General features: G+C 45.8%; 1 protein-coding gene across 2 annotated transcripts in view; it reads right to left on the reverse strand.

Annotated features, from left to right (window-relative positions):
• Positions 1-2,617: 2,617 nt before the first annotated feature.
• Positions 2,618-22,419, reverse strand: part of LOC149359389 (queuine/queuosine transporter SLC35F2-like) — a 291,042-nt gene continuing 271,240 nt past the window's right edge. For both annotated transcript variants that reach the window (XM_089571608.1, XM_089571609.1), the window contains 3 exons: positions 10,526-10,581; positions 9,126-9,280; positions 2,618-4,768 (listed from right to left, as the gene is read on the reverse strand). In XM_089571608.1, the coding sequence (XP_089427734.1) occupies positions 4,460-4,768; positions 9,126-9,280; positions 10,526-10,581 (520 nt within the window). In that variant the 3' untranslated portion in view covers positions 2,618-4,459. The remainder of the gene's footprint in view (positions 4,769-9,125; positions 9,281-10,525; positions 10,582-22,419) is intronic.

The following is a 22,419-nucleotide window of genomic DNA, read 5'->3' on the forward strand; positions in this document are numbered from 1 at the left end:
GCACAAAACGGCAGAAGCGAACACGTAAACATGCGTTCTATGCGCGGCGCCGACGCGACCCGCAGTCCCTCGGGCCACGCGCGCCGACAGATGGCGACTGGCGTCGAGAGTAGGCGCGCGTCCGCAGCCTGCGTGCGAGGGTAAAAAAATCTGGTCTATAGCACACGTTAACTGCCCGTGGCAGCGTTGGGAGGAATGAGAATGAAAAGATAGAAAAAGAAAGCGTGAAAAATGCTTCGTTACATGTAGTTCAGACTGCTGTCTCCTTCAGGAATGGTGCAAGTTGCAGCTGAATGGGTTAGGTTGTCTAGTCTGGTTGCAGGAGAGAAAACGGGTAGGAATTTGCAAGGCTTTGGCAAGCACGACATATCTCATAGATATATACATTGCGCTTTTAGCAGACTGCATATTTGTCATTGGTAATAAAGTTTTCATTCAGGGCACTGCTTGTGCATGCCGACATTGTTGGTCTCAGTGCCAATGCAGTGCAAAAAAAGGAATGGGGCATAGGAGGATTTTCATTGTTTCTGAGAAGTGTAAAAATGGATGCTAAGTTTACCGAAAAGAGCAGCAATGTAAAACAAACTAGTTTTTTTGTGGCCTTTATGTGCAGTTGGGCAACTGAACCTTCTTTGAGCCTTGAACATTATGTCGCATAAATATTGCAGTGTGGCTGTAGGGCACATGCTCACAACAAGTTGCTCGATCACCCACAGGTGAAGTGCCTTTGGCATTGTGGTTCTTCACAGTAGTGGAAAAATTATTGTCAGGACGAAATTCAGAGCCAGGCGTCAACCTCCTTCTCAACTGCCGAACGATAAGCCAGGGAGCCAGTGCAGTGGACGAACACTGTTCTCGTGATGTGCAACATACAGAAACAAATTCTTCATTTCTGACGAACATCGCCATTTATTGCAAAAAAAAAACAAGGAAACAATAATTTCTTGATGAACCTAAGACTAAATATATCATATATACAAGCAGCTTTCCACTTCACCATTGGCAGTTCTTATAGTTCTCTTGATAACGAGTGCATAAAAATCTGATGTTACTCGTGGAATGTTTCTTTGACTCTTCTGAGCTTTATTGCACAGGATGCAGACTGAAATGTCAACAATTTATACAACACTGCAGGTATGGCAGGACACAGTATGGAAAGTGGATGTAAAGATGCACGGAATATCGAATGCACAATGATGCTGCTCACACCAGAACTTGACAAAAGCGTAGCCCTCTAGTGTTTTTATGAGAGTGACTGAAAAAAGAAAGTTGGACCACAAACATAGCCTGCAACTTTTGTTTGAGATGTGTGTGCTGGTGTTGAAATCTTGAATCTAAAACGTTTCTGTATGCAATCTGTGGATCCTGCGGATAACGTTTTCATCATCTAAGCAATTTGAAAAACAACTGACTAGTTATCACGCCATCACTCTATTCCTCAAAGGAGGCACTGTTTGAATACACAGCAAGGTCTTGGTATTAGAGATCCTGTGAACCCAGAACACAAGGAGTCCAGCAAAGATGAATGGCCTTGGCACAGTACAGTGTTACCATACATATCCAGCACATTCGTGCGAAAGCGATGCAGAAATTGAAGGGCTTGGCTAAGAACTCACATTTTTTTGCGGGGAAACATACAAAATTTTAAAGCCAGAAAACATGATACTGTAGCTTCAGATGTACCAAGGGCCAAAGCCCGTGATTAGTGAGAATGCTCAGAACACTGAGAATGGGAAACGAGCACTCTTCTTCATCCTCCCTTTCAGAAAACAAAAGCCTTAAGCTGGTTTTCCAAAGAAGTGGCCCTCCGAAATATTATTGCAAAAACATTGTCTCTGCCTCTGCTAATAGCTGAATGTGGCTGTATCCCTCTTGCATACTATTAGTGACACTAAATTTATTAAATCTGCTCAAAATAATAAAACATTTTGTGATGCAACATGATGCGAAATGCAGGTAGGTGCATCTTGGACTCTGTCATGTATATCAGGAGTGTTAAATAGGTTTTCTTCCGTGCACTGTAACTTTTTTTAATCAGGTGAAGGAATTGAAGTTTTGGTGTTGAAATGACACTCTGGAATATCCTCTTTCAAAGAAGCATGTTATTTTTAATCATGACCCCAATCAGTGGTGGTGTAGTTTAGCCTCTAGTATGTGCACTAGTTTCTGCATGCTGTCATAGAAGAATGAAAACTGAGTCCCCCCCCCCCCCCCCTTAACAACACAGATTATGCGTCATCTGACTTCTTGCTATTTCACAAGATGAAAACTTGTTTGAAGCACAAACGCCACACTTGAAGAATATGCACTAATGCATTGCCCATCTGATGCTGTCAATAGCTGCTCCCCAGTTCTCCATGACAACATTTACAGACTTGTGCACCAGATGTTTAATGATGGGAAAATGATAAGTAAATGATGCGCTTATAGAAAAGAGGACGTTCCAAAGATCGACTTTAAAGTAACACCTTTGAATTCCATCACTTAATAAAAGTTACAGCCAAGAACGCAAACCTCTTTAAGAATGTTTCAGCCAAGAAGCTAGAGACTGCCAGCTACATCAGATCATGAAGAAAATAACGTTTCAGCAACATTAAAACCAGTGAGTTCATGCCCCTTGTAGTGTACAATAAAAATTATATTCAGATAATGCTCCTACTAGAGTTTAGACAATATATGTTTCTGTTTTATATTGCTTCCTGAGTGTATTGTTCAATGTTTTGGGTTAAAAGGTTAACAAACTTTCAGCTGCAGGCATTTATAGTTGTCTGTTGCAGTGATACAGCTCCTCATGCTAGAGACATAAGTAGTGTCTCATCAGCTGCACAAATGCCCATAGGCTGTATCGACTGCAAAGAAGCAACCTCACTTCCTATGTTGCCTTTTCAGCATTGTTATAATGAGGCTTCATCAGCTGCCTAATCTGCAGAATACGAAATAGCCTGGTAAAGATGCAGAAGTGTGGTTTTGAAACGCTAAACTTAGCAGCAATGTTCTTGTGCCAAAGGCAACAGTAACCACTTCACTTCTGACAGTGTGCGATTTGCCTCAAGAAAAATGCTTTTACTGAGCCAATCATTGAATTCGGCAAAGAGCTACCTCAGAGTAAGTAGCCAACAAGACCGCACATTAGGTAACATGTGATAAAGAGCAGCTCTGTTGTTCGATAACTCTTAACTCTTACTCCTTGAGAGTACTTTTTCAGGCCGAGATACACATCACTGAGAACACGAAATGCACCCTTTGAATCCATCTCTCAGAACTTTGCTGTCATGTGTATGCGTAGATAATTTTTCTCTGAAAGTCAACTGCAGAAGAAAAGAACCCTAACAAAATCATGTATTAATGTACCTCCCTTTATTCTTTTCGTTCTTTTTGAGCAAAACCCCTGATCAAGGGAATGGTACCTCCCTTCACAAAGCATTAATGGGGAGAAAAATTTGTAAGTTGAATAGCAAAAAAAAGTACTGAGCAAACGAGTGTGCACGAAGTTAAAACAGTTAATAAAGGTAGCAGCTGATGATGAAAAACAAACAATTCTTCCTTCTCCTAAAACTGCGCTCACAGAAGCACACAAGCAAAAATGAAAATTCACACACCTGTTTGATATTAATTGAATGGATAGAGAAAGTTTATCAGTGAATAAAAGAGACCACAATTTTGCTGGCTCTACATCACACCTTTTCTAATAATAACGGCACATCAATATTTCAGCCATTGCATCAACAAGGTAAGTACCAGGCAATGTCTTCACAAATGAAAACGAACGTATAAAGAACACCCAAACATAAGAACATAAGATAAGGTGGTGTAAAGAAAAAAGAAATTCTCAGAAATACACTACAGCTGCACCTCACAGAAATGATAGTGCTGTGTCTAATGTGAAATCGATATAATGTATAAACTGTTTAATGTTCTGTTCAATGCGAAACTCACATAAATGAAATGCCAACTTGATAAGGAAATCAGAAATCAGCAGGTAATGAATCTTGTTGCCAGATGAGGTGCACAGATTATGTAGTTAACCATTTGCAAATCTCTCCTACCCTTAATACTGGTTTCGTCATAGGAGGCAGATGTAACAAAACCGAAAATGTTGTGGAAGTGAGCCTGACCATTTGGAGGGCAACCACTAAAATCACTACAAGTGGCCACTAGTTTAAGAGTCCAATTGTTTCACATGGACAGAACACTGACGTGAGACATGCTCGGAGTGATTTGTCCCATAATTTCAGTCTCCAAACTGCTATCCGTATAACAGGGTTAGTGGGACCTGCACGAATGCCAAAGGCTGCAGAGTTTCCCGTCCGTCGGTGCTAAAAATACGGCTTTCGTTTGACTCCAGCCACGGCGGCGTGGTCTGCAGATGGACAGGCGACGAGTGGCTGTGTGTCGTTCATTGAGCAACGTTGGTCGTCGGCGTTGGCGAAGCTGGCGGTGGCGCGGGGCAGCCGCATGATCAGGAAACGGCACCGTTGGTCTTCGGGCTCGGCTCGTGCTGGTGCGCGCCGAACGCGTGCACGCTCACCGCGTGCGACACGGAAAGCAGCGGCGCTGAGCCGTGCTCTGTACAGGCGGAGCCGTACTGCGTCGCGGTGCAACCGCCCCCAGCTGCTCCACCGCCGGCACCTCCTCCGGAAGGCGTGTAGGCCAGCGCTTCCTCCGAGTCTCGTTCCCGCTGTCCGAGGCCGAGGGGCGTCGGTTTGGCCGAGTACAGCGCCACGCCGCCGATCACCAGGCAGAAGGACACCATGTATAGCCAGTGGAACTGCGTAATACGTATAGGGAAGAGTTGCATGAGATAAACACAAAACATACTGGACACAAGTCGTATGGAAAGGTTTCGACCCTATATGCATATGACATATAGTTACACGTGATAACAGCTAGGCTTCGGTTTATGGTTTATTGGGGTTTAACGTCCCAAACCAACTCAGGCTATGAGAGACGCCGTAGTGAAGGGATCCGGAAATTTCGACCACCTGGGGTTCTTTATCGTACACGGACATCGCACAGTACACGGGCCTCTAGAATTTCGCCTTCATCGAAATTCAGCCGTCGCGGCCGGGATCGAACCCGCGTCTTTCGGGAAAGCAGCCGAGTGCCGTAACCACTGAGCCACCGCGGCGGGGGAATAGCTAGGCTTCATATACTGATTTGTTAGCACAGCTTAATTACTGCTTCACCACGAAGAAGGGTGATCAGTCTGGTTAAGTTTTGGGTGCATCGATTCTGTTCCATGCTAAGTTTGGAGACAAAGACAAAATATATGGCACACGTATAAAACCGCGAAAACTCACCGAATAAAAACACATTTTAGTGCAACCAAAAAAAATTTCCCTCAACTCGAATATTTGACGCGTACACTCTGGCATTTTATCCTGTAATAATGTAGCTACGTGCGAATGATGAAATGCCACGCCGCGTAGGCAGAGTAGCAGAAACGAGGCGGTATACTAGGGCATTATGCATCACGCCATACCAATGTGCGAACGCCAAAATCAGCTCTTTATTTCCGATGTTTCAACGCATTTATTAGGTAGTTTTATCACCACCGTACGGCAAACACGGTAACTACGGTATCTGCTACTATACGGCAGATGTGCGTATTTCTGCGCTCCTGTGTATTTCCTGAAGTCGCTAGGCAAACCTGGCAACGGTTAACGGCAACACGTTACCGTACTTGTCATGCGGCTGCCCGGCTGCACTAAAACTATCTATTAACGAAACCGGCTTTGAAAACAAGCCCCAAAAGTAAGAACGCGAATTCCAGAAGACAGCGCGTGCGCTACACTTAAATGCAACATTCGACGGGGCGAGCCAGATTTCGAATGGAAGCCAAGAGAAGGAAATGCTTGAGCAAATTTGTATACAAGCTTTCTATAGACCTTGTAGTCCCTTAATACAGAAGCACGCCCAACGCTGATTTTCCCGCCCAACATGGACTGCGCGCCCCGGTTTCCAGTAAATCAGACTAGAGGGCGCCACGCGCCCTAGATTTGGGAGCAAAAGATCCATCGCGTGAATACAGAACCGGAAAAAGCGAAAACCGGAAAGGAAGAGTGTATGATAACTCAGGAGGCAGTGTCGTTCTATTTGAGGATATGTATGGAAGTAATATAGCTTAGAACATTTGAATAACGGAAAAAAAATAAACAGAATCCGATCGAAAATTAAGAAAAAAATACGTGAGTGTGAGTCGGAGGGGGGGGGGGGGGGGGGGGTGGAGTAAAAACAGATGAAAAAATAAAACAACCACTTTAAATTCGTAGGAAAGGTGGAACTCACCACCACCCTGATACAAAGGGAATTCTAATAGTTACCTTCCTTGTCTTCCAATTGAGCAGACAAGGAAACAGAAAAGTGGGGCTTTTTATGACATACATGACAAAAGCCAAGTCACTCAGATCAAGGAGCATATGAGTTGTTTCTTTTTCTTTTTAATTTGTGGTGTTCATCAAACGGAGATTAATATGATAATAAATTTTTTATTCTTCTAAGAAAGATAACGACTATAAAGCAGAAGAAAAAACAGCCACATGCCGCCGGTGGATACCGAACGCGAAACTCGGGGGTGGTGCGTTCGAATCCCACCGGCGGCATGTGGTTGTTTTTCTTCTGTTTTATCTTTCGAAAAATAATAAAAATAATTGCCATATTATTCTCCCACTTATGAAAACTACTAATTAAGAACAAAGAAACATCCCCCATGCTCCTTGGTTTTAGTGACTGTTGTCCTCCGATTATTCTTTTGGTAGATGACCCCAGAAAACCGCAAGTCCCAATTTGGATTGCCGAAATGTGCTTCAACCCCTGCACCGTACTAGTCACCCAGGAGAATCCAGTCACTGCCCACCTAACAGTTAACGCCCTGAGGGCAACCTCGCCCGAGGTCCCTCCCACCATTTTGTCAGCCTTCCTATTACCATGCAGAGTACATCGTTTGCAAACACCATTGATGCACATCGCGCCATTCTGCCGTCCCAGTTTACGCCATTGGTTTACACCCGCTTCTAGACCGTCGTTTCCACAGTGGAACTTGCACCATCCCCGCGTGCTTCTTTTCATACCCGGCATCACGAAGATGGTGGATTATCACCGACAGAACAAACAAGAAACACTTGAATATTTGCATGAGCCCCACGGAAACCGGCTGCACGTCTATCGATGGCTCAGTGAATACTATCAATTCTTTCGGCTGCGTGTTCATCACCGCAAGGACTACAGTAATCATAGTTAGGATATCTCATCATACTTCTGGGACGGGTGCAGAACTAACCGCTCTTTGTGTGGCAATCCAGCATATCAGTCAGGAAAGCCCCCAGCAGTGGCCTGTTTTCACTGATTACGAAGAAGCCCTCAAAAGCTTACAATTTGCTCTTTGCCGTGGATCCAATGAACAACTCTTCGCGGACATCTATGAGCTACATCACTCTGCTGTCAATAAGTGGCACGATATTACCGTATTTACTCGCGTAATCCTCGCACTTTTTTTCCCTGAAAATCAACGCGAAGTTTGAGGGTGCGATAATTATGCGGGGAAAATTTTCAAGCAAATGTTTCGGAGTGTTAAATGAAAAGATGAATGGGTGCGAGATCGGGATTGTCAGGTCCGCTATTGTAAATATAACGAAAACATTACTTTCAAGCGGAACTTACCTTCATTATGAAAGTACAAGGTGAACGTAAGCTCAAGCTGCTAAAGCACTTTATTTGCCGCGCGCAACCTCCCGTCACTACTCGCGTTGCGTACGTCTATCAGGCAATTCTGCTCTTGATCAGAGTCCGTGTCGACACTGGAATCGTTGGCTTCTGCGGCATCGGTTTCTTCATCTTCCGATGCTTCTTCGTCGTCCCACACCAGGTGGTCCTCAGTCGCATCCAAGGCGTTCGAAATTCCTGTTTTTTTTAAACTTCTGGCCACCATGTCTACATCAATCATCGCCCATGCCTCTGAGTTTAGATTTTTCGAACCTAAGCACCCCCTCTCAGTTTGGGCATCGCGTTGGGATCGCGATCGTGAAAAAAAAGGGGGTGCTTAGAATCGACTAAATACGGTAGTTGTAGCCGCGGTCAATAGGTGGCGACCGCTACGACAAGCAGACGGCTCGCGGCAGTAATTTTGGGGGTGCGATGATTATGCGGGGAAACAATTTTTCCCAATTTTTGATAGCCATTGTGGGGGGTGCGAGCATTACGCGAGTGCGAGCATTATGCGAGTAAATACGGTACTTACCAATAGCTCGCAGGATACAGCGCATCGCAGGAAATTACCGCACAGTCGAGGTATCGTGAACTGCGGGCAGGCTTCGCGCACTGGCACGGGAGATAACACTTGCCTCGTGGAATTCCAGCTAGTTTTCAAACTCATGTCTATCATCCCTGGACCCAGACCTGAAGCTTCGGCTTCCACTGGGCCTACCACGACGTGAAGCAACTTTGTTGTATTGCATGTGGAGTGTTGTTGTTTTCACGAGCCATTACTCATTTGCAACCGGTATGACTTATGATCTTGCATGTGCCATCTGTAGGTGCGGCGAGACTACAGCCCTTATGCCTTGTGTATGCCTTGTATACATCGCCGAAAGGCAGACTCTCTGGTGTGCTCTGGAGCGTCTATAGATCCACGCCCGCTGACGTAGAAATAGATTCTCGGCCACTGGCCGCGGCGGCCGTCGGCGGTGAAGGTCTGCCGACGCCACTGGGGTCACGAACTAGGGACCTCCACCTAGTACTTGTAAGAGCTGGCCCCCTCTGGGCCAGCTCGTACATAACCTCTTGAATTGTATCTGTATATAAATGTTTTCCACCACATCCCATGCACTGCTCTGCTTCTTGAGAACTTTGGGCCTGCACAATAGGCTGCGACCATTGCGAGCTTGCTGACTTCCCATACTTGCTACCTCATTTTTCTGCTACTGTTTTTTTCTCTTTAACCTTTAATGCCCTCCTCCCTTCCCCAACAGCAGGGTAGCAGACCGGTTTCTTCTTCCGGTTAGCCAACCTGCCTTTTCTTCTCTTCTCCTCCTCCTCCAATGAGGGCCAAAGATGGCCTTTATCCATTGTGCCCTAGGTGAAGTGAACGGAACCGTAGTACAGATCCTGGACACTGGGAAATGAATTACCTTGTAGTGGAAGACGAAGACGCCAATGGCGAGGGCGTAAAAATCTGCGGACAGGATGGAAAGGTTGGCGGCCGTGGCGCTGGACAGCCGGATGACGACCGGCATCAGCAGGTACAGCAGGAACATGCTACCAGAGAAGCCCAGGAGCATGGACACTGCGTCAAGGCGTGGGTGGGTGGGTGTAAGAACAACAGACTCAGTGTCGAAAAGTCTGCCGTCATCGGAACCAAGTCAAGCCAGCAGCAAGCGGAAAAACAAAGCATTCAGAAACATAGGCATGCAGAAAATGGTTACAGCGTAAATGTCCTGACTAGCTCTAGTTGCAAACGTAGAAATGAGGTCGTTCGGTGAATGGAGACAGAAGCGAAATTTACAGAAATTCAACAAGGGAAAGTAGTATCAGGCCTTGGTCAAATGTTTAGGGGAATCCCCCAAGGTGGAGTAGATTTGTAATAAGGGAGTAATTACTCATTGGCATCCACCCGAGCGCAGCCATACAGCTACAAAGGAAAGCTAAACAGCTTTCTCAGAAACTTCGTAGTTAAAGAAAAATTCGTCCTGGTCCGGGGTCCCCGGACCACGAAGAATTACGAAGTTTCTGACAAAGCTGTTTAGCTTTCCTTTGTATAGCCGTATGGCTGCGCTCGAGTGGATGCCATTGAGTAATTACTCCCTTATTAGAATCAGGCCTTACGCGGCAGTAAAACGAAATGGACAAAAGTAGAGCGAACAAATAGGAATCACTATGAAATAAAGAGCATATCAATACACTTTTGCGACAGTAGCACTTCAAGCACTGAATGCTGCCCTATATATTAGACGGACTACCAAGCAGAAGTGAACAACACGCATCAAGAAGTCATCGAATAAATAGAAATGCGATGGGTAATCCTAACCGCATTTTTTTCTTTAATGCCGATTTTGTTTTAGCGCCTTATTGTAAACTGAGAACAACACATTTTTATGTTCACTTGTCAAACGAGCACAGGAATGCGAGCACGGCGCCTTCCTCAAATACAGCGCCGTAGTCAACAGAACATGCTTTGGGAGATGCTGGAAAACATTCCAGAAGCAAATGCATTAGATGTGAAATTACTTGTAAGGTTTTTTTTTTTTTTTTTGGCGACAAGCGTTCCGCAAGGTCGAAACAGTAAGCACAAAAACTTCTCAATTTAGAAAAGTAAACAATTCCATACTGTTCCAGACAAAATTCTGCGATGATCCCCAAATTGCAATTAACTAGGAATTTTAACTGAGGAGACCCGTTCCTCCCAGTGACACATTTTTACATGAATCTGTAGTTACACATCGATCACACCATGGCTCTTGGATAGTCAACAAAGATTTCCTATTTGTGGAAAAACTATAAATTTTTTTCAGAACCACCGGTAAACACTTACCTTCATGCCAATCATCCCAATGTATCTCCCCCACTTTCTCTTTCTCCAGTAGAGCTCTGGAAAAGAAAAACAGCCGAAAAGGAAATAACATGAATTTGCCACCAGTCTGGATAGAAATTCACCTGGAACCGGTGCACTCAATTTTATTTATTTATTTAGAAATAGAGTCAGTCCCCTGTGGGATTTTTACAGGCAGGGCACAAAACATATAAAAAGACAGACCGCATTTGAAAGAATGTTTAACAGCAAGAATAGTAATTTATAAGCAAGAAAATGCAGTAAGAGAGAAACGAAAAAGAGATAACTTTCAATGTACATTAATAACCATAATGAAGAGCTGTTAGATATGAAAATACAACATAAGTAATGATTCAAAGAAACTGTTGATACATATCAATAAAAGGATAGAAATGAAAAGACTTCTGAGCGAAAATACATAAATTTCGCACAGCAACGAAAGAAGAATTTAGTACAACTTCCAAGTCATGAATGTATACTGATGAGGAAGCTGTCGATATATAATTCAAGATGTTATATGCAAAAAAAATCCCTCCACTAGCTCCACAAATTCATCAAGTGTTGAACTGTGTACGACTTCAACCAAGGCGCAGCTTTCTGGCGCCTCTGAACCACATAGCAAGCCGGATAGAGTCCCCAGGTGTTCCATGCATCAAGCAGTGCATCTTGTATGATACCAAAACACTTCAGTGATCTTTGCTATTTCTGCAGATCTGCTTTCTCTCCTCTGCCCCGCCGCGGTGGCTCAGTGGTTATGGCGCTCGGCTGCTGGCCCGAAAGACGCGGGTTCGATCCCGGCCGCGGCGGCCGAATTTCGATGAAGGCGAAATTCTAGGGGCTCGTGTACTATGCGATCTCAGTGCACGTTAAAGAACCCCAGGTGGTCGAAATTTCCGGAGCCCTTCACTACGGCGTCCCTCATAGCCTGAGCCGCTTTGGGACGTCAAACCCCAATAAACCAATCTCTCTCTTCTCACCTTTTACAGGAGCTAGAAAGAAACCTGTCACTTTGCTCTCGCTTTGAGCATTAAGGTTTGCTCGCCTCAATGCTGGCACCTCTTTCTCACATCTTCCACTAACACTTTCCTGCCTTCCTTGACCGGTTCAGGTGTCTACGAACAAATGAGGCAGTTCCTGCGCCATTTCCTTTCCTAAAAAAAATCACATAAAGGAAGAACAGCAAACACCCCTACAAAAAAAAAAATAAATAAAGCACACAGAAAGGCGCATATGGCATAACCAGCGGCGAGAGAGAAAAAAGTTGGACGTCCCCCGCCAGTAGCGCCAAACGCGATGGCAGCTCCAAGCGTTCTTCGCTTCTCGTTGCTTCCCGTTCTCAAAACCTTTGTGAAAAAACAAAAAAAAAACAGCGTGGCCGGGAGCGATGACAAGAATGCAGAAAGCGTACGCTACACTGGTTTTCAACGCGTGTTTATTCGACCAACATGAATGCGTAAACAGACTTTTTTACATGAACCGGATGGCAGCAAGCTGAGTCAAAAGTGGGCTGCGCCCACTCCGATTCGACCGACGCCTGTTTATGCGCATCTTGAACAAGCGAGCTGCTACAAAATTCTGCATCGTTTACATTTTTTTTTTCTCCGACATTGTCTCTTTCCAGGCGCATGGCCTTGTCATTCCACGTTTCGCAACACTTGGCAAGCTGTTCGCGCGGCGCGCAACGGGATATGTTTCGCGCAGCCATCTCCAACGATGACAAGAGAATGCAGTGGCGAATCATTTGGACCCCAGGTCATATGGATATGCTTGGAAGAGAAAAGGAAATCGCCGGCCCGTACGAGTATACAGACAGCGGTCAGTACACTCGCACGGGCTGGCGAGTATATTATATATTATTATATGTCATTCATAATAGTAACAAGCGAGTAATACTATATGTTATTCATAAACATCTTTAAAGAGTCTATAGATTGTCCATAGACTTCTGTCTACAAAGTCTAAAGACTCTCTATAGATAAATCTTAGAGAACAGTCTATAGACAATACAAATGCTATAGACAGTCTATAGACAATGTATAGATTTATGGCCATACGCGTTTTGTAGACTTTTTTCTATAGACTATGAATAGACAAAAATAATATCTATAGGAAGGCAACAGAGTCCAGAAAAAGTCTACAGACTGTATATAGACCATTTTTATAAGGGCGGGTGCCAAGGGCTACGAGTGAACTGAATTTGACGTGTGACAGTACACACAGCCCACTGAAAGCATTGCGGTATCTCAACAGCCCATCCATCTTCGCACGCAAATAATAAGGCTCAACCCTGCGACGAGCACAAACGAGAACCTTACACACGCCACTGAGACAGTTCACAACGCACGGCTCCCAGCAAAGTCAACACGCAATACCTGAATTTGGCAATTAGACTCAATCCTCCTCACACATTTTAAGAGATTTCCTCCAATAAAAAAAAAAGAATAATCGCCGAAACCTTCTGGGGCCGAATCTATAGGGACAACATTAGAAGAGCAGCAGGTTATGGTGAAAGCTGATAAAGCAAGCATTGCCACTCCAACAAGACTAAAACCGCCTCTGGAACGATCTTCTGGACTGCATCGCCCTGCAGCGTATTCATGACACCTTTCACGAACATTACTCAAACACTTCGTTGATAACGCTTATAACACGTTATTTTTATAACCATAGTTCATATAGCTTTCTTTTCAGGTGCTTGAGACTTCTGCCTCATTGGATCTGTTCATGCGCAGCTACCCTCATGTATACCTGGAATGTTTTCTTTTGCTTTTTGTAACTCTTGGTGCATTTCACCCATTTTTGGTTCATGACGCTTAGTAGCCTTGTACCTTTACTAATTTTTGTGAACTGCGATATGTTATCTGAACTCACTGTTTTTGTCTGTTTTGCAGGATCGCGGTACTTTTACTGGGCTTTTTTATTTCTAACCTATTTTACACAAACTTCTGTATTTGACCTCTCTTACACAATGCCTCTCCGGAGGCCTGTAAGGTATGTGTAAATAAATAAATCAATCAATAAATAAAAATATTTAAGGAAAAGGCCCTGGACACAAGGTCTTTCATATAATAAATGCTACGTATAGCTTTTTCCATCTTTCAAGCAGGATTACGGTTCTGTTCCAGGTTATTGCAAACGTCACGCATGGTGGTGCTATGGGGTCAACTTTTTAACATTAATTTGTTTACCGCAGTCGAATTTTCGGGCTCCACGCAATTTTCCCGGCGTTCGATATGCGCCGAAAGCAGCCCGCTTAGCCGAACTAAACTCGCCATTGAACGAAACAACCTGCATTTCGCACTGTGGCATTAAGCGCAACAAATAAACGTCATTCTTGACGTCAATAATTCAACGTTTTGGAAACAAAAACAAACAAAGGGGTAGTGGTGCACAATGGGAAGAGGACTGCATCACTGAGCCACCTCGTCCCAATCAGGACTTGAGATATGGATGCGATAAGGTAGCAAGGCAGATCACGTGACGGTGACAGTTTTGGCGTAACGACTGCGCATGACCCCCCCCCCCCCCCCCTCCCCCCTCTCCGTTTGTCGCTGTGGGACACGCAACTACCGAGTAGAGAGGCTGGCCATACATACATCCGATCGAGAATAAAATCACGCCGGCGCCCTGTGCGACATGGGGAATCTCTTGAATCGCTTTGATGTTTTTGTATTTCGCCTGCTAGTATTCAAACACTCCACCTAACCCACTCCCTCGCCCTTCTCAAAAGAAAAACAAAACAAAACAAGGTGCCCGAAGCTGCAGCGTATGCTGCCTGGTCATGCACCGAGCACATTTATTTTTTCCAAAACTTAGAGAAGCTTTCTCAACGTGGTCGCTGAAAAATAGGCGGGCAGTGCAGCTTACATAATCCAGCTGTGTTTATCCCAATGCGATAACGAAGTGCCACAACAGCTGGTGTGAAGTACTTTGAAGTGGCGTGAAGTACTGCACATCTTTCCTCTTTTCTTTGCGGGTTCTTCCTGCTCTTTACACATTTGCTGTGTCTTCTGTAGAGCTAAAGTTAAGAATCGGCACGTCCTGTTCCATGAATTACTTTCTTCTGGCGTTCTGCTCTGAAAAGTTTCACCACCTCGCTTGCATTTAAATTCTGCTCTGAACCACAAAAGCCCGTTGTGGCAAGAGGCGCTGCGGGAAGGACATTATTTTGCTTTCTTTTTCTGCGGCCCTTCTAACGTATGTAAAAACTACCAGGACACCTGCAAAAACACCACTATACGCAAAGATGCCGCACATCCGAGTAGTATCAACATAGAAGGCTCAGAATTCCAGATATCAGGCAGCATCAACTTCAAAGTAACAGTATAAAAAGTAATATAAGCAGCAGTTACATTATCTGTTGCATTGGAACATTACCTTAACTATAAAAATAACACGTAATATTGCCAATGATGAACGCTTTGCCCAGACGAAGACAAGTCCCCTTGCCGAAACGTTGGCTCAAGCAACCTGAGGTTTTCCCCTCCCTTGTTCATTTTGTGAACTTAATATTATATGTTATTTATAAAAGTTTAGGTTACCATCGAAAGCAAACATTATTACAATGCTGACTTGAGTTATATTTTTAAAAACTAACATTGTTACCTGTTGCATCATCAACTTTAGTTTATCGCATTAATTAAACATTGTTTTAATACAGTGTTCGAAACGTTTTTATCATGTTTGAGTTATAACTGTAAATCAACATTACAATATACTTATTTCAAGCACTGGTTCCCAGAACTTTTCGCACTGTTCTAACACTATAGATGTTCAACTATAAGTACTCCGCAACTACATCTTTTAGGTAGTACTCGCTATAGATTGCATGCGTAGCCCCATTATTTTGTTAGAAAACCTTGGTTATTACCCACTAGCCACTACCGCTCGTAGGACACCTCTCGGCAATGGATACATAAGCTTGACTCCAAGCTATTCGTTCAGAGGTGAGTGTATACGAGTTGCATGTTGTACTTTATAGTGGAACTAAATCGTTGCTGTTGTTGGTTATGGCGTTATAAGCTCTGTATCAAGACAAATGGCGTATCTGAAACTCTGCAGAAGCATGCTTGTGCAGAGTTGCTTTACCATTAGTGAGAATATTGCGTTTATGATGTTTAAATGTTGAATTAATGATAGGGAAAGGTTATTCGAACGTTTATTCGTAACATTACAAAAATTTTAGAAACAAAAGGACACTAAGACTACTGAATTAACGACTGACCAAAACAAAGAAGTAACATTGCTGTAATGTTTCGGTGCTACCTGAGCGCCGTGGTCTGCAATAAAAAAAAACGCTTTAGAGAGCGGGTAGTGGTAAGTACCGGTAACGGTAAGTACCATTGTCTAGTGTAACAGCGCACGAAAGAAAACCGACTGCACCCTCAAAAATGGTTAGCCAAATCTTCACAGCGATCTGGATTTGCGTTCATTTATCAGTCTCCGCCGGACGCCTGTGGCTGTACAAAACCGGACAAAACGGCGGAGGCGGCGTTCGCGCCAAAAACGAAACAAGAAAAGAAAACCAGAGCTGGGGGAAATTCGATCATCTCTTTTCGTCTCAGCTCCAACTCGCAAGAACAACGAAAGCCGACAGCTGTGTTGTTTCCGCACCAAAACACCGGTTGCTGGTAACTACAAACCATAAAAGTGAAACGAAGGAAAAATGAAAAAGCGGGACTCGACATAACTTAAACCGACAGACGGTAAACCGAGATGGAGCAGTATGATGAATAGCCATCAGGATAATCTGTTCACTGGCGAGACCATAAACCTCCCCGCAGGGCAGATATGAAAAACGAAGCGTCCGGTAGCGTCAAGGCCACGTATAGAGCGCGCCAGCGTTTCGAGATGATGCGATGGTCGCACACGAACGCGCAGTCTTGCGGCAACTTCAGCACTAAGCCAAACGAGTTGACTGCACAAATCAAATTACACGCGCACGGCACGCGCAACACAGTAGCCGACGCACGCAGAAACGCCGGAAGCTAGCCAGCTAGCCGCGACTGGCAAGCCGCCGTCGGTCGCCTAATCATTTGCCCGCAGCCCCAGCTAACCCTTTTCCTCCTTTTTTTCCCTTTTATCTTCATTGCGTCAACTTTCGCCCGGACCGGGCTCGCCGCAGCCCAGCGGGAGGAGCTCCCCCGACGCGGACCATAATTTGCATCTGTTTATCATTAGCAGCGCCGCCGCTACACCGGCTGGCGAGGGAAGAAAAGCCAAGCGACGTGAAAGCAATTATTACTGCCGGCGCGGAAACCGCTATGTTCACAGCGTCGCGCCAGAGCGCCCTCTCACCGCCTTCGCATTCATCGCTATTCAGGGCCACTCTCTGCTAGTGAAACAATGAAACTTCTCGGCAGCCGTACAGCTGCATCGCTGAGTGCCGCTGTCGGGAAGTCATTCCCGCGCACTGGGACCACAGCCCGCGAGACCCCCACACGAAGCGACACCTGCCGAAGCGAATGGAGACTAGAGCGGGCGCATCAAGCATGGCGCCTCGAAGTCAGCGGCAGTCGATCAGGCGCTAAAAGGTGGCGCAGAAAACCAAGGCGACAGCGGCGACAGAGCAGACCCATTGCGCCGGCCTTCAATCACGGTCGCTACTCGACTCGACGGCGGCGCCGCTACGTTGGAGCGGCGCGGCTCCGCTAATGGCCAGCGAAGGGAGGAAGCGACTCCGAGAGGCGGTAGGCAGCTCACGTTCGGCAAACCAAGCAACCCAGCAGCGCGCAAACGAGGAGCCACCCCAGAAGCGACCACGGCGACGAGCGACGTGGTAGCGTCGGCGGTCCGCCGTAATGACCACAACGCGGCCCTAATTAGTCTCTAATGGTCCGGCGCGGGCTCCCAAAGAGGAAGGAGGCATGCGTACCGCTGTTCGCAACGCGACGCACGTCATTGGACTCCTGCCCACAGCGTCTCTCCATCTCTCCTCCCACACCACCTCACCCTCTATCTCTCTCTCTCTCTCACACACACGCACGCACACACACACACACACACACACACACACACACACACACACACACACACACACACACACACACACACACACACACACACACACACACACACACACACACGCACACGCACACGCGCACACACACACACACGCACGCACGCACGCACGCACACACACACACACACACACGCACGCACACGCACACACACACACACACCTGCCAAACGTCCGTCCCATTCTCAACTCCGTTCGTTGGAGTTGCTGAATGCTGGGCGTAGGATGTCACTGAGCACTAGGGCGAAATCTGACGCTCCACCCACTGGTGGATGGCTGAGGAAAATCTCCGAGCAACATCTGGGGCCCGGTCGTTTCGAAATGTCACAGGTTCCATCCAGTTAAGCAGCTTCCACGGCGGATGGGAAACTTGACGCACTTTTACAGAGGATTACATGAGCACTTAGCGTTGGGCGCGAAGGGGATGAAGGAAATTGTAGGCAACAGAGTTTCCGAGGACACATGGACGATCAGAGTAAGCAAATCCGGCTGGAGGCGCGAAGGCCACAGCAAGTGGGCTACGGCAAGAGTGTGGCAATGGGCGTAAGAACTATAACAAATCACGTCAAGTCTCACTACCTTGCGGTACGCGACTACAGGACCAGACGACTAAAGCGACTGTTAAGCAAGAAGCCTGCGGCGCCAGTAGCTCCTTTCCCCCTCTCGCCGGTAACTACCGTGTCCGTCGGCAGTCTGGAGGGGTCAGGAATGGTGACAGCGGGTCGCGCGCTTCGGAGGCTGTCCAAGGCTGCTGGGATTGGGGTGCAAGACCGCGTACAGCCTATTCGAGGTCGCAAGGGGCCGACGACCGTTTCCCATTGAAAAGAGATGAGCACTCAAGTGGGTGGGGGTCAGTAAGGTCGGCGACTCCTGAAACCCCCGACTGTCTAGCTAATGACGCATCGAGAGTCCTGCTGTGGCGAGCATTGGGCTCCGCCCATTTGTATGTACAGTGCCACTGCAGCGGTATTGGTCGAAATTGGGCGAGAGCAGATTTACTAGAGCTCCGCCCAATTATCGAAGGGAATAAAAGTCGCTGCAAACAAAGAGTAGGGAGGAAGGAGGGTCGCTTTTCTACAGCCCTTCTTTTAAACAGCCTTTCCTTTTAGTACTTGTATTTTGCTCCAGTCTTCAATAAATCAGTTTTTTCTGTCAAGAAATTTGAGTGGCTGCCCCAACCGGCAACGTGTCGCCGGACGAGTGGACGAAGACATGAAGTGCCCAGCATTCGATCAGACCAACCGGCCATTCCGACATTTTACGGAAGAAACTTAACTGCGACCATTACGATACACCAAAGGCGTTGAGATTGAATCTTGGTTTACACTGAAGAGATAATAGATGCTGAACACATTTCATGGAAAGTATAAGGTGATAAGAATGTTTCTCAATACGCTTATTTCAGGAAATGATATAAGCTGCTGAAATCGAGTGCCTAAGGGACGAACGATTCGTAACGTGACCAGACGTGCGATTATGGCGGGGCAGCTTCATATTTGCACCACTCGGGGAACATAAAAAAGTTCCAAGTTAAGTAGTGGACAAAATCTTAATAGGCTAGTACAGGCGTGCACATCGTGTTTTGAGTGGTGGGACCACTAGCACACTGTGATACGCCATCTTCTATGAGCTCCTCTTGGGCCAACGCGACGTTGGACCCTTGTTTTTTTTTTCTTTATTTTCGAGATTGACATGAGAACAATAAGACCACTTCAGCTACACTTGAGCTGATACGGGTGAAGTTAAAATTTCTTAAGTTTCACTAGATCATCTAGTAGTGTTACCCACTGGGGTGGGTCACGCTGCGCCTGGTAACATTCCCGCAGATCAACAGCACTTTCAACAAAGTTCTCACGTGTACTACGAGTGTTTATATCCGCATGCCTTACTTGCATTCGCGTTTTCCACAAACTGTGGAGGCCAAGAAGCATTAATAAGTCATAGGGTACCTCTTTGCGATCAACTGGTAGAAATCTGATACCATAAGGTATCATAAGGCGACGTTGGACCCTTGTTCGGAGTGTTGAAGAAGTCATAACGTCCCAGTTCGGTTACATTAGCGTGGATGAGAACGCCTTAATAGATAAAATTGCAAGGACACTTGGCAACTAAATTGTTGAGAAGCGAAAGCCGAGGACACTATGTCGAGACGACTTCCGGTGGATGTAACGTCACACTGTTCCCGTGGCTATATCGATACCCATATGATACATCTTTAGGGAATCTGAAGTGTTAATTAAGCGTAATTACACAATTTTCTATCTAATTTGACACAAATCCGTCGTTTTTCCGACCATTCTGTGACAATTTTCACTATGCCGTGACGACTTCCGGAGGATGTGACGTCATACAATTCCCGTGGCTATATCGACGTCTGCGTTATTTCGACCCAATTTTGACATTTTTTACTGCAATTAATTAGCTAATTATTCTACAGTAATCAAACGTGGCTTCTAGGTTCATTTTTTCCTCCTCTATCTGAAGCAACCATTCGTTTTCTGCTATCTTTTTTATTTCCCTAGTTAACACGCTGCCTAAGGCGTGACACGCTCTGCTAACGGACGACAGTATGAGCCATTAAAGCTAGTAACTTTTACCGTGGCATGACCGTTGGGAAGCTGGAGGCTCAGCAGGTTAAGAAAATGCCTGTCGAAGAACGCTGAGCCGAAGTCCTGGAGCATTTTAAGTACAAAAATGATGTACCTTGCCTCAACATAAAGGCAGTGGTTGAGTACTGCATGCGCTTGTGAGACATGAATTATTCAGTTGAAGGGGTGATTTCTTTGATGAACAAGTTATGGACGTCTGAGAATACCTAACTCGAAGTTTCTATTCTGCAATCCATGCTAATGCTCAAAGTAAATGTCCGCATGATATATGAACAACGCTATGGGCATATCTGCAAGAACAAAGATGCCGAAGGTTCATTGCAGTCAGGAGTATCACACGTGGAAGTACTGCACAGTCAAGAAGAAAAGACGGTGCTGTGTGCACAAAACAGGAAGTTTGTTATTTCTAAAATACAAAGTTATAAAATAAAGAAAATGAAAGAAGGGGTGAAAGGCTACTCCGCTCGAGTGCTAGAGCCTGGCTGCAGCTGAACTCAGGAATTGGCCTGGTGTCTCGGCCGTATTGGAGCCAGTCGAGGCAGCAAGCAACTTTCCATGCTTAGCATCATGTGCAAGTCAATTTCTACCCGCACAATTGTAGCGCCACCGTTGTTGCTATGGAAATTTCAGATTTTCGGGCGTGCTTCCGTTCGTGATTCGTTGTTCCTTTCTACGTTTTTGAAACCGAGAATATGTATTCACGTTGCACAGGTAATCGAGTTTTAGTGATAAGACAGCGGTCTTGTGTTTTTGCCTAGACCCATCCTGATCGCGCTGTTCATAATAATGTCGCGCCAACTTGCTCAAGCTTCGGTTGATCTCTACTATTCATTATATTTTTTAATTTTACGGCAGATTCCTGTTTCTTTAGAGCGTTACCGGTATAACGCTGTTTCCGCGGTACAAGTGTGTGCGAGAGAGAGAGAAGCCTCCAGCCCAGCGTCTCTAGCGGAACGGGGCACTTCCCAGGCACAGTCTGGAACTGGAAGGTGTCTCCTCCGGATCACCTTCTGGTGGCTGTTCACTCACCGGCAAAAATACGTCCCCCATTTACGAACCTTCACCCGCCGTTCACCCTCCAGAGGGTACCCACCCACCACATACCCACCACATACCCACCACATATCCACCACATACTCGCCCCCCTTCGCACTCCTGAAGTCAACACCCACCAAATGCCCACGTTACAACGGAACGAAAAATCCACCGCAAAATCAAATTCAAAGACGCAAGCTGAAGGCGGTCAAAATAAAAGAGAAGTACGCAACCACCACTGCTAAGGCAGATTTTTTTTTGCATCACATCACATCACTGCATGTGCATTTCCTTCAGAGTGCAATTCATTTGGTGTTACCTTTCTCGTCACAGTTTACTCTGTTTCGACAGGAGTAAGGAAACCCCTAGAGAAGTAATAAAACATGTAATAAATAATAAGACATAAAGAAAAGTAAATAAAACACGTCATTTGCTTCTCAAGTAGTGCTGCCGGTACTCCATTTGTTCTAAGAATGCAAAAAGCAACGTTATGCCTCAGTGTGCTACATACACTCAGTGGCCCTTTACTCCGCAAATGCTTTCGGTCAACTTGCTTCCAGCGGAGTTAAGCTGAACTAAAAGCGTGTTCAACGTTCGCTTTTCCAGTCTTCATTTCAACGTCAATGCTCAACGCTTCCTGTGTCAGCCCGATCCAGTATAGGGCAAAAAGCGCCAGAGGAAGGTGCTTGTCTGATCATTGCCGTGATTCGGACAGTAGAGAACCGGCAACCACTGGAGTAATAATTCGGTTAGGGCTAACTGTTGAACTGCACGCTACAACCTAGAACAAGAACAGAAAAAGGCACATAAAACCGCAAAACAGGCGCCATGCATTTACGAGTGATTTATTTTTCTCACCTGCCTGCCGTTATACTAGTACTGTTGAGTGCGAAAGTGGTAAATACGACGCATTGTCGCGTGGCTCAATGCTTTTTGAGACGCCCTCTGGAGTTTTCGCAAAGCAGGAGTGCCACGAATGGTAACCAGCAAAGTGACGTGTCCCTAGATGACACCACGACACCTGTCTCGGCTGCAGGCGTTGCCGGAAAATGGCGCGGTGAAGAAGCCCAGCCGATGTCGGCCCTTTTTGGCTCCCGAAAACACGAGCAGACGACAGCACCGTGGCCAGATTACCGTGAGCCACGGTGGATACGTTGTGATCACGTCACAAGGTCATGTGACCTATCTCGACCAATCAGGAAACTTCGTGACAC

The sequence above is a fragment of the Amblyomma mixtum genome, chromosome 2, assembly GCF_055824585.1.
Source record: "Amblyomma mixtum isolate Tamu chromosome 2, ASM5582458v1, whole genome shotgun sequence".
NCBI lineage: Eukaryota > Metazoa > Arthropoda > Arachnida > Ixodida > Ixodidae > Amblyomma > Amblyomma mixtum.